This window comes from Cervus elaphus, chromosome 25, assembly GCF_910594005.1.
Source record: "Cervus elaphus chromosome 25, mCerEla1.1, whole genome shotgun sequence".
NCBI lineage: Eukaryota > Metazoa > Chordata > Mammalia > Artiodactyla > Cervidae > Cervus > Cervus elaphus.
Window position 1 is genome coordinate 59209588 of NC_057839.1, and position 18802 is coordinate 59228389.

At 48.1% G+C, this 18802-nt stretch overlaps 1 protein-coding gene across 4 annotated transcripts in view; it reads right to left on the reverse strand.

The window, feature by feature from the left end:
• The window catches only part of TRIO (trio Rho guanine nucleotide exchange factor), a 354591-nt gene that overhangs the window by 199431 nt on the left and 136358 nt on the right, over positions 1-18802 (reverse strand). For all 4 annotated transcript variants that reach the window (XM_043887107.1, XM_043887109.1, XM_043887111.1 and 1 more), the window contains exons 4-7: positions 11914-12106; positions 8981-9493; positions 7019-7141; positions 3122-3313 (exon numbers count right to left, since the gene is read on the reverse strand). In XM_043887107.1, the coding sequence (XP_043743042.1) occupies positions 3122-3313; positions 7019-7141; positions 8981-9493; positions 11914-12106 (1021 nt within the window). The remainder of the gene's footprint in view (positions 1-3121; positions 3314-7018; positions 7142-8980; positions 9494-11913; positions 12107-18802) is intronic.

The window sequence follows — 18802 nt, forward strand, 5'->3', positions numbered from 1 at the left end:
TTAAGAGATATGGGGTCCCTTCTCTGCCCAGCAAAATCACAGGACAGATGAAGGGTAACTTCAACAGCCAAAGGTGGTCACTGGCTACCACACTGGACAGTAGAGCTCTAGTCATTTTTTTTAAAATAGGGAAAACTAGAGATTTTAAGGTATAGTAAAATCAAATTGCTTTAATTCTTTGATTTATAACAAGGCAATTCTAACAGTCTTGCTATGAAGCTCCTTAATATAAAAGGATATAACACATGACCAAAAAAGTAGAGCCCTAAATATCGTCTACCAGTCAAACCACTGGCCGTGTCTCCAGTTCTGTAAACAGATACTCTGACCCCGTCCACACCCTCACAGGAGATGAGGGCGGGAGAGGATAATGGCCAATACAGCTCTGGAAGGCACAGTCTACGAAACATCATTCTTATCTAGCTGTAACATCAAGATTTATGTGCATAAAGCCACAAGTGAATACCAGCACAGAACACCCACGGGGACAAAGGAGCGGCAGGGGCGCGGCGCACACCCCCCAACAGAGGTGAGCTGCCGTCCTTCCCCAAAGGCGGCTTCCTCCAGCCACACCGTCAACTGCAGGGTCACAGAGTTGAGCCCTACATCACCCCGATCACATTTAAATCCTTAGTGAGAGCTCCAGAGGAGGGTCAGAGGGGTGGCTATGATGGAAACCTAATCTATGATGTCCGAGTTCTGGTTCATCCCTGCTGAGTTTATGAAAACAGCTTAAGCATAACTAGTAGGCAGAGAATCTTAAAAGAGGGAACAGAGGTGACCTATTCAGAGACTCTCCTGGGAAGAGGAAAACCACTCAGTGATGTCACCTTCTGTGCTCCTGAATCTCAGTGAAGGGGAAGACAGACTTTACACCCACTACACTTGTGCTTGAGGGAAGGAAACATTTCAGAAGCTGTCCTAGGGTCCTGTACACACGTTTTGGTTGCTGGGTACAGCTGCTGCCTCAGTCAGGGCCCATCAGAGACGCCGCCTTTCTCATGGGCCCACTCTGTCCCCAAGGACCTATGGGGCATCTTCTTGGCTACTGAAGTGATGGAGTCCACAAGCACTGTTAGAGCTCATGCAAGACCCCATGAAGTTCTGTTCAACAATGTATTCCTCTAGCTGTGTTTCCTTCAAGCTCATAAATTAAAGCCATTATTTTATCCAAATAAAAACACCCCAGGCTCTTTCAACTTTGCTGCATGTCTAAAATTTTTTTATAATAAAACATTGGGGAGGGGACTACCCCATGGCACCCACATTTCTACACTGATTTCAGGCAGGGCAGAGCCTATTAACCTGCAGAGCCAATCTTCTGGATTGCCTGCAATTCCGGATCCTGCCATGGTTAGAGAGAGATTTTTCCCTTATGCTTCAGACTATCCAAGAGTCCCCCAGCCAGCTTGTCAGGTTTCAACTTTATTCACATCATCCTGAAGGGCCTTTCCAGGGCCCAAAAGCCAGTCATACACCTCCACACAGCCCAGGGGGTGACTGCACCCGGCACCGTGCTACCGTCCCAGACGGCACGTGGGCGGGGGCCACGCAGCTCTTCTCCCAAGCACGGGAATGTCCAGCGAACGACATGCCACGACCTTGACCGTGACGGGACCAGAGGCGGCCACACAGAAGTGGAGACAGTGCTGTGTTAAGCTGAAGGGGCTCCCGTTACTGTAACTCAAACTTTCCTGCGTAGGGGCTCTGTGTCTCCTTTATCACAAAACTACCTCATGCATAAACTTAGCAGGAAAACCTGCCACTGAAACCTGCTAATCCCGACTCACAGCTTCCACACGAGGCGATTACGATTCTGTCATCTTGCTCTCCCATTCCGTTTCCACTCCTGCTTCACACTTTAAAGGTTCCCAGAGTTGAGATCACTCCTAATTAGCACCTTGTGCGACATTCCAGCCGCCCCTCCGAGATGCCGGGCAGGATGGGGCTTGTACCCACCTAGCAGGGCTGTTTCTAGATGAAAGGACACTATTTCCTTTTTAGAAGCATCAATGCAAATCCCTGTGAATGTAGGTTTTTCCCCCACAAAATAACTACCCCTGAGGAAGCTCTATCAATATTCTGCCTTCAAATTCAGGTAACCACCTGTCCCTTGCCCACATCTCCCGAGCAGCTAGAGGTTCCTGAGCTTCTTCCTCCACGTCTGGGAAGCCATCTCACCGCCCAGGCTTCCAGCACGAGCGTCTGAGTCACAACAGCTCCCTCTCTTCTGCTGCTCTCCGAGCGTGTCCGCTGAGGCAGGTGTGCCCGGGCGTGGGTGTGTGGGGAGTGTCAGGGGCACACTTCACACGTTACCTCCGAGACAAGGTACTGTGACCAGCAGGTCGGCAGGTGAAGCGCGTGTGAGGTCCGAATCCACAGAAATAATGTAACAATTGTGAGGGACGCTGAAACCGTACCCCAAAGCCACTTCTCCACCGCAGCCCGGGCTGGTGTAGCTCAGCCCTGCCGGGAGGCTGAGAGCCCCAGCCCCGCGGCCCAGCCCGGTTGAGGGCCAGCACCCCTCTGGGCCCAGGGGACTGGGGGAAGTGGGCTGGGCTGGAGGGACCTCCTGAGAACACTGCTGCCCTGAGACAGCGACCGGAGACGACCCCGCCACCCTGCACGCGCGCGATGCCGGCAGAGGGGCCAGCGCTGGGAGCGGAGGCCACACCCGTCTGCTCGGGCCACGGCCAGGCCCAGGCAGGCGCCCGCCCGCCCTGACAGGCACGGCCGCCGCTCCCGGGGCTGCGGGAAAAGCAGACCCTGGGGCCTAAACCGGAGAGTCAGCCGTCTGTTAGGTGCCACCCGAGTCTCCCAACTGGAATTCTCAAGGGAAGAGGAAGAGGCCAGGAGGAGGGCTAGAAAGCAGGGGATAGAGAACAGCCGCTGGGGCAACAGGCTGTGTGCAGGCCCCTAGTGTGAACCTCATTTACTCCTTAAGACGGCCCCTCAATTCCATGACTTTCACCTCCACTTTACAAACGAGGAGGTGCAGCAGCACCCCGGGCCTGCAGCAGGGCTGAGCGCCGCGGGGTGACTTCAGCGCCCCAGTGGTCTCTGAGGCTCTGCTGCGGAGGGCCGGGGGAGGCAGGCAGGGGCCGGGCTCCCAGGCACTGACCTTCTCGGCCTTCTGGTGGAAGACGGACGACATGTCCAGCAAGGTGCTGCGCTCATCCAGGGCGGCCGCGAAGGCCTTCCACTCCTGCTCCAGCTGGCTGGCGATCTGCTTGATCTGCTGGGAGGCGTAGTGGCCCGACTCCACCAGGCGGCTGGCCACCGACATGATGCGGTTGATGTTCACGTACACGTTCTGCGGAGGGGCGAGAGGGGGGCTGGTCAGGGCGGGGCGCATGGGGTGCCGCTCCGACAGACGCAGAGCGCGCCTTCTGAAGCTGCCTACGAACTTAAAAGTCACATTCTAATAGCACCAGGTGGATAACAGGACACGTGTGTTGCTATCCGGATTTCCATAAACCCTAAGCCTTGATTTCAGTTTCTAATTTTAAAACTGCAGAATACAGATGAACCAGCTGGGAGGGGCACAGAAGCAATACACACAATGCCCTCTGACCTGCGCCCTGGCCTCCCGTCCCAAGAAGGGTCCAGACGGTAAGTTGCCGCCCAGAATCACGGGAGCCACTGCCAAAGTCTGTCATGAGGACCCAGAAACGACAGACTCTGGACGCGGCAACCAGAGGCTACTCTGTGTGAAAACAAGCCCTCCTTTCTACACAAGCCCAAGTCAGCTTTCTGGTGCCAACAGGAAACCTGGAAATGGATCCACGTTCCCCAGGGAATGTGAATCGGGGGACCAACAGAACAATGCTGTGTTCCAACTTTAAACGAGCTTTTCTACTGTGTTGAAATCTCTTCAAATCGAGTAGCTTGTGGCAAAAATGAGAATACAAAGCTTTTTTCTTTTTTAAAAAAGGGCATTTTTCTTGCAAAAGAAGTTCTCACTATGGTATTTCCATTTCTGCCTTCCATCTTCTTTAAGGATCACAAGAAAGCAAAGGCAGGGTGCGGAACGCGCACTTTCAGTGAAGCCTGTTGTTGCTGCTCTTCATATATTTATTAAGATTTTTGTGATGCAGCCCAACACTGCACCGTGCACTGGGCCTCCCCAAATCGCAGCCTCACCTTTGGCTCCCGTCATCCTCACCCCTAAAACAAACCGGGTTACCCAACCTGCCTGAACTCCTGCACTCTTCCTCCCGTTTCTCCTGCCCACGTGGTCCTTGGGGCATCTCCCGCTGCCTCGCCCCGTGACCCCTGCACCAGCCTCACCACTGTCACCCTGAGCGCAGCGACCCAAGGAAGCAGCCTACAGAACTCGCTTGGCGTTCTCTGTACCTTCGCTGACTCATTCCTTTCATCCACTCCTGATCGCAGCCTGAACTAGGTGGAGTCATCTGGGTTTACAGAGCCGCAGAAGCAGGGCGCTGAGGCACTTTTCTGGGCTGCGGGATCAAACCAGCTACCACGTGCGGGTGTGGGGCTTGCCCAGCAGGCAGGGGGGCATCTGTGAGGCTGTGATGGGCAGTCGAGGCCACCATCCGAGGGGAACTGGCCTCACGGCCTCATGTGGCATTAGCGCCCCGATGACTGTCCTCTAAGAAGCAATGCCTCCCCTTCTCATACACGTTCTCTCCCTCTAGAGACACTGACCAGACTCACTGAGTTTTGCTCTCTCTGGATCCTTAAAGAGGAAAATCTATCCCAAAGGTCTGTTCGAAAGAGCATCAGCAGGCACCCTCTGTCAGGATCCAGGGGCCCATGGAAGGGGCTGCACCCCACCTCCATCTGTTTCAGGGCCTGCATGGCTTCCATCCCCTCAAACTGCCTGCGCTCCGCATGCAGAGGAGCACTCTCTGAATCCTGCCTGGGCCATGCCTCTATCACTATGGCAGGATGAAGGAGCCATGTGGCACACAGCCCAGACGAGCGTGCACACAGCCCAGATGAGCGTGCACAGACACGGCAGTGTATAATTCCCCATGTTAGCTGTGCCTCCACCTCTCTCATTCTTACCATGAGAGCCTTTAAAACACCTGTGATAAAAAAAAATAAAATAAAATAAAACACCTGTGATGGGAGAATGAGCACAGCCGTTGCTGTCCCTTAAAATGCTTTCTTAAAGTCGACTTCACTCACTGACATCTAGCACTTCTATTTTCTTTGTCAAAAATGTTCAAAACACAACAGACAGCACAAGAAAGGGCTGGAGGTTGTCAGGCCCCACTTCTGCATAAGTAAACGTCCAGACACACGAGGGGCTCGTGGAGGTGCTGAGAACTGGGAGCTGGGAGGCCTGCAAAGCGCCCCCAACAACTGTCACCCCGCAATGCGCAGGCGACTATAGCCTTTTTTAATTAAAAGTTTTACTTAGAGGAGTGATAGAAGTGCATCATAGAAAAATAGAAAATATACTTAAACCTAAACAAAAAAGGTATTACCCATACCTTTAAGAGTCTCTTACTTACCATAATATACTGAAACTACTGACAGTATTTTTAATGAGGTGATAACATTACTGGTAGCAACTACCATTTATGAAGTACTTACTTGATAAATTCCTCTTGTTGTCTTACACAAACTTGGTAAGTAAACTAATGCAACATCATGTTAGGTAGAGATTATCCCCATTTTAGAGATTAGGAAACTGAGGCTCAAAAAGATTAAACAGGCTACCCAAGGTCACCCAGTAAACAGAAGTTAGAATTAAAAACCTCTACATTCATAACCCACATGCCTGTCTTTGTCTTCTGCTTATTCCTAATCACTAGCAACACTGGGGGAGGCAGAGGACCCTTTCTGCTCTTTTTTAGTTTTTATAAAATACATTTCAGTATTCTAGTTTTTAAAGTATGTGATAATGGTGGACTGAATCTGTCTTTTGTTCTTAGTTGAAGTTTCTGAATATTTTGAAAAACTGATACGGAATTGTTAGGAAAAAAAGTCTTCTATGATGCTTTCCATAAAGGCCCATTTTTATTCTCCTCATCTATATCCAGGCTCAATCTTTAACCCCAAAATTCTCTTATCTCAAACACAAGAACAGTATCAGACTTTTGGGATAGTGTCTGTTACAAAAATATTAATTGCTGAATGTTTTTTTTTGAAACTATCCAAAGTGGAATACTTTGTAGACTGAACTCTAAGGAAATGGCCTCTTACTGAACTAATTTAAACAACGATCCCATCTCTGTATCGTTTCAACGCACTTTAGACACAAGTTACCAGGCAAAGAGGGCTAACTAACCTCCATAGGTCGGGCTCAAGTCCACACCAAAAATGTCTCTAAAGTGAAAATTTCTAGAGAAACTCTCTACAGAAGGAACCCTACGTCCTACAGAACAACGTATAGCTTTGTTTTAGTTATATTAATTCCAAAACCATACTAAGACTGTTATTTAAAATTCACTGTTGGGTTCTTTCAGGGGATTTTACACTGCAATCTTGCAGCAACCCCAATCATATCACAACAGGCCAAGGTCATCCAGAGAGCCACAGGACTGTGGGAAAGACTGCTGTCAGACCCCGGCCCTCCACTCAACTTGGGAGGAAGGCTCACGTTTTAGGAGAACTGGAGGATGCCCCTGAGAAGGGTGGCAGGCTGGCTTATGTCTTCAGGAAGGGCTGCCAGCAAATTGACAGCGGGTTGGTTCATGCGACTCAGCCTCTGCAAAGAGCCCCGCGGGCTCCCGAGAGGGACAGTTCAGAAGCCAGCATCAAATCCATGCATGTGGGCCTGGCCAAGCGAACTGGTTCAAGTTTCACTGGTTGGTTGGTTTGCTTGTTTTCACTTCTGTTTGCTTACAAACGTAAAAACAAGCTACCTAAACACTGCTACCACAGAGAATCTCCCAGACTGGAGGTCAGCTGCTCCACTGGATCACCAGAAGACCCTGCAGGGACTCCGGGCAGCATGCTTGGAAGGAGCCGTGTAAATACCACCCCCTCAGTCTGTTAAAGTAAGCTCAGCAGCAGGACACCCCTGCGCCCCATGTCTTACCATGCAGTTCATGGCGAAGTGGTTGTGTTGGGTCTGGAGCTCCATGGCGTGAGGGTGGCTGGTCCCAATCTCGGTGTAGCTGTTCAGAAACAGGCCCTTGTTGTGTGTGATCCAGTCAAACATCTACCGGGATGAAAAAAGACAACCTGGGATCACTCCCGAGAAAGAGAGGCCTGACACAGGCCCAGGAACCGGACCAAACCAAGGAAGGGCGGCGTCCTTCCGCCAACAAGCCCTGCGGCGCTGGAGCCCAGAAGACTCTAGACAGCTACCAAGTCACAGTTCTGAACGTGCAGGAGCTACAAGACACTCTTACCTAGGGTGCTCCTTAGACAGATGAGGAATTAAGAAGTAGATACGTCGGAAGGATAGGTCATTCAGATCCCCCAGGCTGATTAAAACTCCAGTCTTCTGACTCTCTGCTAGCTGAGCCACATAATTAGCCACACTGCTCTTCAATTAGAGACCCGTTAGGTGAAATTACAAGCTTACAGGTCTCTGGATGGGCTTTGCTCTGCCCACAGACCACTGACGGCAACTTCAACGACTAAGAGATTATGCTCTTTAATGCAAGAAGAATTAAAAAAAAAAATCCCTGTGCAAACAATAAAATTTACCATAAAAATAAAAAGAAATGGGGAAAACCTTAACAATGACATCTCTCTTAAGATTCAATATAGATGCTACCTGGAAAAGGATATTAACTACATTGTTCCCAAGAAAACATTTAAGGGAAAAGAAATGATTGTCAATCAACGCTGCTTCCGTGATGTGAACAGAACCTAGGGACAGTCACTTGCTCACTGAGTAACTGAAAGGAAGATTTTCTAGCATCTCTGACAAGGCACTACAGCTGAACCTTGAACAACCTGGGTTTGAACTGCATGAGTCTACTTACATGCAGATAAATGAAGTAAATGAAGTATCTATATTTTTCAATAAATGAAAAACCTGTATTTTCATTTTACACATCTTTAAGTGTGGCAAAAAGCTGTGTTCAACTAGAAATCACAATATATGGAATCAAAAGAACAGGGGACTGGGGCCTTTATTCTACCAAACTGCTTCAGCTTCTCATCCTCGGGTGAGTCATTTATCAACTCCTTTGTTTTAGAGGCAGAGAGCACAGTTTGTGGATTTTCAACTGCATGAGGGTCAACACCCCAACCCCCATGCTATTTAAGGGTCAACTTAAACAAATAGAGCTTAGAAGCTTACCAAATAACAGTACGGGATAATAGTGCTGGACTGTCACCTTTCAAAAGATCCCTTTATATCAAAGACTTTAATAGGCTTTCTTAACTTTATAAAATATTTTCCTGTCCTTGAAAAGAATTCAGTGAGCTTAGATTAACACAGATCAATCCACCCACATTCACAGCTTGCAGCCCTTTCCTCTAAGTAAGTGTCCTGTTTTCACGTTGCTGAGACAGACAAGAGCTCATTCTGACCTGCTGGTTTGACAGGAAACCGTAAGTAATTATTGCCTGTTATTTCCCAGAAGCTATTATTCTTAATTCATTATTCGCCTTTTATTGTGAAAACAAATTCAATAACGGATCTGAAGGGTGTTTTCTCACTGGCTTTTCTGGGTGGAAGAGCAAGTATTACAAAAATACATGCATAATTACTGCTTTCAAGAATATAAAGTTTTCCTTCTTTTAACTGAAAATATCCGCACCTATCTTACAGGCATTCTAAACCAGACCATCAGTAATTAACCACTCTAGGTTTCTAGAAGAGCCCTGCACGCGCGATGAGAGACGTTGGGAAGCAGACTGAGGGGAGAGCTCTGAACTGACACTGCTGGTCTCTGACCCAGGCCCTGTGAGTGGCTCGCCCCTCCCCAGCCCTTCCTTCCCGCCCTTTCTCCTGACCCAACCGGCCTCGGGTGCTCAGACCCAGCGACCCAGGCAGCCTCCCTCCAGGAAGCACTGTAGCGCCCCCCGCCCCCTCCACTACCTTCTCAGCATCCTGCTCGAACAGCCTCAGCTGAAAGCACTGGTCCAGCTTCAGCTTGCGCACGTGCCACATCTGATGCAGATGCTGCCGCGTCGAGTGCAGCCGGTCCAGCATGGCGGACACCTTGGGTAAGAGGCTCTGCAGGTCTGCGTTGCCTGAGCCCGAGTTCTTTTTGGGAAAGCTGTCGCTGCTCTGAATCCTCTGCAGCAGCTTCTGTCCCTCTAGGTCCAAGTCCTCTATGGGGGCCTTAATCACCTTCTTCTTCAGCTGGGAATGCTCCTCGATCATGTTCCGCGCCCCCTCCAAATCCTGGGGCAACTCCTTCTTGGCGAGGATGTCCTGGAGCTCCTCCAGCCGAGAGAGCATGTGGGTCGCGTTGCTAATATAGTCTTCAAAAGCAAGTCGGATCTCAATCCATTCTTCGTGGTTGTACTCCAGGCAGCCATCAAACTCGGGCGTTAGCTGAGAAGGATCAACTACTTTGGTAAGGCCTTCTAAAGAGACCATATTTGTCTTAAGGGGAGAGAAAATCACGTGTGAGAAGATGCACCCGTCTTACGTGGTCTTATCATAATACTTAACCACACCATAACGCTTAACCACAGATTTTTAAACTTGAAGCAAGTAATCCACTTACAGAAAACCTAACATACCTTGTGCTGGCCCCATTAAAACAAATGTAAATGAAAAGAAGCATCAGTACACTCAGTGAAAGACAAATTCATTAGAGCAACACATGGCTGTTAGCTGGAAAACCTAAAATAATAGAATCATGAATTTCATGACAGCTAAAGAAAGTCAATTTCTTTCCAAGAATGTGGAAATTAACTCACTACGTTAGGCACACTGGAACATGAGTGACTTTTTAAAAATTTAGAAAATGCTCAAGGGTTAGCAAGAAAGCTGGCAGACGCCCTTCTCACAAAGCTGGAGAGAGAACAAATGTTTCATTCACTTGCAGAGATCCACAGTGACTCTAAGCAGCACAGATTTTTGTTTAATTTTTTTTTTTTGATGTGGATCATCTTTAAAGTCTTCATTGAATTTACTACAATATTGCTCCTGTTTTATGTTTTGGTGTTCTGGTTTCAAGGCATGCGGGATGTTAGCTCCTCAATCAGGGATCAAACCCGCACCCCCTGCAATGGAAGGCAAAGTCTCAACCACAGCACCGCCAGAGAAGCCCCTGAGCAGCACGCGGGTTGCACATCACCTATATAACAATCTAATGCTCACAAGGCTCTAGCCAATTACAACCTAGGCGATGAACCTTCATCTCACCCTAACAGAATGTGACGCGGAGTTAATGTTAGTTATGATGCCTCAAGGAAAACATAAGGAAGGGGAGTTAAAGATGAGGACAAAGGAAAAGAGAAAAAAATATGTGGCCTAGAACCAAAAGATAAAGCCCCACCTCTGTTACCTCTAATCTTCGAGAAACCTTCAGCTGCGTCTCTACGACGTTTGGCGTAAGAAATGGCAAAAAGAGGCAGAGCTATAAAGAGGGGCAGCTCCCGGCCCAGCACTTTAGCTTGAAATGTGACTATAGGTTCATTTCTGTCTCATCTGCCCAGACTTTAAAAACGTCCATGGAGCAATTACTTCATGGACAGAAGCAGGTGATAGCATAGAGAGCAGGTCAACAGAAAAACCAGGGCAGGAAACTTTAAAGGCCCGGAGGGACACAGCACAGTGAAATGCGCAAACACCTACAGACCTTACACCAACAAACTGTTATGTCTGCTTAAAATGCGTATCATCAAATACAACACATTTTACATTCTGTGTCAAGAAAAGAACTAATATCCGACAAACTGTCCTCCAAACTCACTTCATCTTGTGTGTGAAGATAAAGGCTTACTGGTTTCACCTTTCACCTAAACTTCTTGAGTGGGGTTTCAAATTCAAAAACTACGTGCAGATTTCAGATTGAAAATCAGTACCAAGGAACCAAATTTTAAAATGCAATTCGTGTATGCATGAAAAGATTCTGAAAGGTGTAACATGTAACATCAAGCTTAAGAATTAATATTGTGTGATATGTTTAATACTAGTATTGTTGTTAACCTTAAAATACATGAATACGTTCACTGCAACCTAATGTTTGGGCAAGTGGCTAGATGAACCATCTAGTCAACTAAAAATTAGCATTTGTAATTAGGAAATATTTAAATTTTATTACACAATATGGCACGAATCAAGTTTCCAGCTGGCCAGAGTACTTTCTCCCCATAATACTCTCATGAAACCAACTGCATCAGAGCCTTGTCAGAAGCCTGGGAGCCTAAGGAGAGGAGGTTCCAGGGGAAGGAGAGTCAGTTGGCGGGCTGAGGGCTGTTTTACACTGCCTGAAAGACAGTGACCTTATGCGCTAACTGCACCCAGGGCTCCGCCCGGGGTTTAAAGGAATCCATCCCTTTTCATAAACGAGAGACCTGATGTATGAAATACAGAGCAGATGGTTCGCTCCAGCATTAATTAAGGATGCGATAAAAAGTCAGCCTCTCCCACACATCTCCTCAGGAACTCTGAGGTTGGGCATTTCTCCCTATCATTCCCTCATTTCCACGGCTGAGGTTAACAGTGAGGACTCGGAAGCCACCTAAAGCCACTGTGCTCAACAGTAAAGCTATTTTATCCCACGAAGTGAAAGGAAAACAGGCTTCTAAGACACAAAGGTTACACCCCAGCAACCCCATCGCCCAGAGACAAGAGGCCTGGAACCTAAACCCCCATGGAGATACAGTGACAAACCAACCGGACTGTCTTATTTAACATAATGACTAACTTTACACGTCATATGTAACTAAGATATGCAGCTTTTGCTGGATACATGGTTTTGAAACATCTATAACCAGCCTGCAATGATGACAGAAAAGCTTTTATAAACCACACCTACTGGTTGAGTTGGTCTGGCTACACGGGGAAGTTACCTCAAATTCAAACTTAGAACTGCCAAAATTAGTCCTCTGTTTCTGCCAAAAGTTGTCTGGCTTGATTATCAGCGCGACGTGGATGCAGCAGGGGAAGGATTCTTGTAGGATCTTCAGCAGCGGCTTGATGGAGTCCCACTTGGACCCGCGCATGTCCACAATCACCGTGAACCCTCGCTTGCAGACTTCTTCACTGGAGAGAAAGAAAAGGCAGGTTGACACCACGCCAGGGCTTGCCCCTGTGTCTGGTTGGAGGCGGCCCGGAGAGGCGGGCTCTGCCTCCATCATCCTGATGCTGGCGGGGCGGGTCCCTCCACCCACCGCCTGGCCGGCCAGCGCTGGTACCCATGGAGCTGCTGGACGCAGAATCCATACCGAGAGAGCGTGGGTCTTAGCCGTGGTTCTCGCCCTCCCTGGTGCCTTAACGGAACAGACTAACTGTACCCGCACAGGGTTCAGCCTCAAAAATGTTCAAGTCTTTATGCTGTGTCCACGGCTTTTGCATCTTGTCTTCTCTTTAGGAGAAAAGCAGTGACACCACCCTGCCCACCTCCCTGGGCTTGTGTGCATTAACTGGTCACACACGCTGCCGAGGAAGGGTAAAGGGCCACTAGACAAGGACAGAGTCAAACAGGGAGGGCATCCCGACAGCGCACAGAGCCGGGCACAGCAGTCACCCAGGCTCCAGGACCGCGGGGAGCTGGGATCACCCCCATCAGCAGGCGCGAGCTTTTGAACGTCCCAGTTTATTCCCTTTAACCTGCCTGGGACCCTGAGTTCCCTCGCAGCTTCTCAGGCGTGGTTCACCAGCCCCGGGGACCCCCGTCTGGCAGGGTCTGGGGGTTCACCTATTTTCATGGGATTACTGTGTCTTATTTGTCTTTGTCAGCCGGTTGCACTGAGAGTGCACAGGCCACAGAGAACACGGTTGCCTCTTAGCAACAGGTCAAGGCAACGCTGAAGTCGCTGTATTCTTCTCTCCAAGTTAGAGCTGTTAAACAACAGAGCCGGTTTCTCTTAAGAATGTCCTTGATGAAGACATAAAAATTATGAACTTTATTAAATCTCAACCTCTGAGGACACAAGAAATGCATATAAAGCTGCTGCTGCTGCTAAGTCACTTCAGTCCCCCAGAGACGGCAGGCAGCCCACCAGGCTCCCCGTCCCTGGGGTTCTCCAGGCAAGAACACTGGAGTGGGTTGCCATTTCCTTCTCCAGTGCATGAAAGTGAAAAGTGAAAGTGAAGTCGCTCAGTCGTGTCTGACTCTTAGCGACCCCGTGGACTGCAGCCCACCAGGCTCCCCCGTCCATGGGATTTTCCAGGCAAGAGTACTGGAGTGGGGTGCCATCGCCTTCTCCGGTACATAAAGCATGTCTGCAATAAAAAAAACAAGGGCTTCCCTGGTGGCTCAATGGTCAAGAATCTGCCTGCCAATGCAGGAGACGCAGGTTCAATCCCTGGTCAGGGAAGATCCCACGTGCTGCAGAGCAACTAACCCACACGCCACAACTACTGAGCCTGTGTCCAGAGCCCGCGCTGCACAGTAAGAGAGGCCACTGCCACAAGAAGCCCGAGCACCAACAGAGGGCAGCTGTGGCTTGTCCACGACTAGAGGAGCCCTGAGAACAGTGGAGACCCAGCACGGCCTCAGACAAACAGATGAGATTAAAAGTTAAAAAAAACAGAAGAAACAAAAGTCAGTGTCCATGAAATGCGTTAGAACTCCACAGTCCCGACTCTCACACCATATACAAAAATTAAGACATGACATCATCAAACTCCTGGAGAACAGGCAAAACATTCTCTGACATAAACTGCAGTATCTTCTTAGATGGATCTCCCAAGGAAAAAGAAACAAAAGCAAAACTAAACAAATGAGACCTAAACCAACCTAAAAGCTTTTGCATAGCAAAGAAAACCATCAACAAACCCAAAAGACAACCTACAGAATGGGAGAAAATATTTACAAACCATGTGACTGACAGGGGTTCATATCCAAAATATACAAACAGCTCATACAACTCAGTATCAAAAAAACAAACAAGTTAATTTAAAAAAAAGGGCACAAGACATTTGCCCTAAACAAATGCCCTAAAGAAATGCCCTAAACAGACATTTCTCCAAAGATGACATACAGATAGCAGCCAACAGGCAGATGAAAAAATGCTCAATGCTGCTAATTATTAGAGAAATGCAATCAAAACTACAATGAGGTAGCACCTCACACCAGTTAGAATGGCCATCATCAAAAAGTCTACAAACGTGCTGGAGAGGGTGTGGAGCAAAGGGAGCCCTCCCACACTATTGGTGGTGATGTTGGTACAGCCACTACGGAAAAGAGTACAGAGGTGCCTCAAAAGCTAAAAAGGGAGTTACCGTATGATCCGGCAATCGCACTCCAGGACAAACATACAGAGAAAAATGAAAACTCTAATTCAAAAATTAGGGGTGTACCCCAATGTTCATAACAGCACAATGAACAATAGCCAAGACATGGAGACAGCCCAGGTGATCATCAACAGAGAACTGGCTTATAAAGGTGTGATATATATACACATACACACAATGGAATACTACTCAACCGTAAAAAACAAAGAAATATTGCCATTTGCAATGACATTGATGAACCAAGAGAATATCGTAAGTGAAGTCAGATAAAGACAAATATCAAATGGTACCACTTACATGTGGCATCTAAAAAATAATACAAATGAATCTATATACAAAACAGAAACAGAATCACAGGCATAGAAAACAAGCTCACGGCAACCAAAGGAAAAAGGGAGACGGGCAGGGATAAATTAGGAGATTAGGACTAACAGATACAAGCTACTATACATAAAACAGATAAACTACAAGGGTTTACTGCATAGCACAGGGAACTACACTCAGTATCTTGTAACAACCTACAATGGAAAATAACCTGAAAAACAAATACATATATGGATATGGATAGCTGAATAATCCTGCTGTACAACTAAAACTGACACAAATATTGTAAGTCAACTATACTGAAAAAATTTTAATTAAAAAATTTTTTCAATAAAGTGAGCCCACTGTAGACACCCCCCCCCCCAAAGAAAGCACAACCTCAACTAAATTTAAGCCAATCTCCCGCTCCCTTGCACGAGCTCTTCTGCCTTCCTGCCCTCCCCACTCCCACACATTCCATTTTTTCCTCATCTGGACTCTCAGCATTAGAATAACTGACACTCCAGGTTCCTGCAACAATCACAGCAGGGCAAGAGGCCCAGCTCCAAAACATCCCCAGAAAGCCTGGGGTGACAGAACCTGGGCAGGTGACGGCTCACAGTCCTAGGAACACAGACTGACCGACCCAGCGGCCGCTGGCTTATCACTCCAGCGTGGGACGCAGTGAGGAGTGATCTGATTCGCTTCTATATGACTATGAACTTAAAGAGAGGTCACCCTTGGCTCCTCATGGAATCGCTTTTCCTGTCTCAGGCAGGTCCCAGGCCAGGATCTGGGGAGTGTCTCAGCCTCCTTCATAAATCCTTAGAGGCAGCTGGCACTCCCAGAAATGTCTCCTGAAATCTCCCAAGTCACTGAAACGAGGCAGCCTGGCCTTCCTCGGACACTAATGGGGTCTGCCATCCTGCAGGAGTCCATTCAGCAGGAACTTCTGGGCTCGACAGGTCCTTGGGGCTCGGCCGGCCTGCGAGGGAGGACATCCATGCCTGCTGCCCAGTGGGGACCGGGGCTCCAGACCCTCAGGGCCTGCTGCTGCACACCAGAGACGCGCCCCGGAGACAGTCCAACTGCAGCACTGGGTTCGATGGTTGTGATCAGCTGCTGTTTAGGGCCTGGGCTTTATCGGTCTTCCCCTCATCGAGGTCAATTCTCTGGCAGCCTGTCTTTCTGTTCACAGAGCCCTGTGCAGTGTGTACATAAAACTACAAAGCCGCTCCACTTGACAGGGGCTTAGAAGGAATCCTGAGTAACTCCAGGCTTAACAAAAGGAACGAGCTGGAGAGAGACACAAGCCAAAGGCGCCCTGAGCTTGCACGGTGTACGGAAGGCTTAACTAGTCACCTGCCTCCGCGATCCAACTCACAAGTTCTCACCAGGGACTCCAAGGAACGCGAGCAGCAGACCAGCCGGGCTGGGAGTGCCCAGCCTTCCCACCCGTCTGTCTTTACAAGCTGAAAGTCAGGCAGCACTGTTAAGAAAGCAGTGACGTGCAAACATCCCCAAAGCCCGCCCTAACTTCTGAGCATCCAGTGAATAAGTACGGCTGCTACACAAGGGCTCTGGGCCATGCCTCCACCTCCAAGACACTGCTCATCGGAAAGTGAAACTTATTAACCAAGGTATTTTATAGCAGTTTTACCTAAAAGCTTCACTTTAGCTGTGAGATTAAAAAAAATACACATAGATAAAACTAAAGTCCTTTTTCAGTGCAGGTCTCTAGAAGAAAGTCTTCTTTCTTCATTTCCTAGATGAAGAAGGTATCTTCTTATATGCATATTCATGAATGAATCAGCTCAGAGTTTCAAATGGTTTCACTGGTGACCAAAGAGTGATTTATCCATTTAGTTGCTGTGTATATGTGTGCACACGCTCAGCTGTGTTTGACTCTTTGTGACCCCATGGACTGTAGTCCACCAGGCTCCACTGCCCACGGAATTTCCCAGCAAGAACACTGGTGCAGGTTGCCATCTCCTCCTTCAGGGGCTCTGCCCAACCCAGGGATTGAACCCACGTCTCCTGCATCTCCTGCATTTGGCAAGTGGACTCTTTACCACTCAGCCACTTGGGAAACCCTAGCTACTATAAATCATTCTAAAGAAGACAAAACATTCTAGCTAGCATACTTCACGTGTGAAGAGCAACAAACAACTAGAGATATATCAAGATTAATGTGACTTCATCTCCATGCGGGAGACCCATGTACGCCAGCAAGAAGTTCCACTCTGACTTCTCTCCTACTCATTTCATGGAAAAGTTTCCTTGCAAATTAATCATATGAAAGTCAGTCTATTACTCTCATTGTTTTGTTTCTTTAGAAAGGGAGAGGAGAAGGGAAGGTGTCCCAAATAACAATATTCAAAACTAGTCACTGCCGCTCAGAACACACTGATGTTTATCTCCAAGGCCACGTTCTAGTGGAAAGAGAATCAGGAAGCCACGCAGAAAAAAACAGACAAGAAGATCCGGCTCTAGAACACGTGGCAAGAAGGAGAAGAACGGAAAGCAAATCTGAAAGACGGACGTTACTGTACTGCAGCTGCCACGCCGGGCACGCGTGTACATAATCTTCCTTAACACGATGATCCGAGAAGCACAGATTACTATCACATAAATCAGAAAACCCATAAATATAAGTCACCAGGCCAGCCTGTCCGACTCTGCCCACACACTTTTCCCGGATAGCACTCTCTCCACATCTGTGAATGTGTGGTCCTGCGACTGTGTGGCCAAGGGGTAGCCAGAGGCTCCTTCACTTCGCAGAAAATGTGGGGAGGGGTGGATGGTGGTGGACTGAGACAGGAGTCCCACGGGCACCCCCCCTCCACTGTTCAGGACTGTTTATATCACTCTGAATCTAACAACAAGTTATCAGACTCAGAAATTAAGAACAAGCAAGCCGTAGGTAGGTCCCACCAAATTCTCACACCCTGAATCTTCTGATGATGATCACTGATCCCTTTGGCTAAAGCTGGAGTGCTCCCACCTCTGCAGGCCCCCTGGGGGCAGCATGGCTCTTTTCCAGTCACTGGAGGACCTGAGTGAGCCTGGAGAGGAATCTCTTTGTTGCCACTGCTCTTTGGACCACTGTGAAATCTTCCTCCGTTATTAGTGGATAAATGCATCATCTCTCTTACCTGCTCATTAAATGAACTAAGAACAAGAAAATGGCATTTCCTATTGTCCAGAGTTGTAAATACAGAGGCAAATCCAGGAAATGAAGTGAACTAACTGTGCTCAGTGGTTGGAGGGTCACATTAGAGAGAAACAAGAGGATGCTGGTGATATACTCTATTTTCCGAGGAAAGCAGACAAGATGGGCAGAAAGTGATCATTGTCGGAGCCGGCGGACAGGCACAAGGGCGCCTGCTTCCCTCCAGTTCTGTTTACGCAATTCCCAGGACAAAGTTTTGTGTCTCCGTTTAAAGTGGGTCATCAGATGATCAACAATATATATGAATCAATTTTTCTATGACATCAATGAAAAAGGCAATTTTTTAATATTTACAACCAATACAGATTTCAAGAACAAAAAGCAAGCAAGTTGCCAAACTTATATCCAGAATTCCAACAATATAACTGCTTTTAAAAGCTCACCTGGATGCAATTCACCTTGCTGCTCATTTAAACTCTAGGACAAGCATCACCTAGGGCGGCAGGGATTTCCTTATGCTTCTGCCCTGTCCTCTCTCTCTCTCTTTGTCATCATTAGCACAGCACACGGCACAGTACAAGCTCAGTAAGAGGTGGCCGTAAGCTACGCCATATTTATAAGTGACAGAGTAGGAAACAACTTCGAAGACTCTTTCCAACTCTAGGACTTCAACAGTTCAAGGAAATACCAGGGTAAGACAAAGGGGGAAACATTTTCCACATTTTTAAGCCCATAAGGGGCCCATTCACGTGTCCTTCATGACGTGTGATAGCTTTCCCACAAAGGACACACAAGAACGCGAAGAAAAACCCAGGAGCTCCCTCTGAAGGTCAGACCATCCAGACCAAAGCTGACCTGCCACAGCCACGGTGAGGAGGGGGTCACCATAAGACAGGGCTGTCTCCCTGGCTGGTGCCAACCTAAGTGGGTCGGGGGCGGTCACCAGCCCCCTGGCAGTGGGCATTTACATCTGCCTGCACCCCGAGGATCCACGAAGCAGGCTCGGATCAGGGCCCCCACTGCTG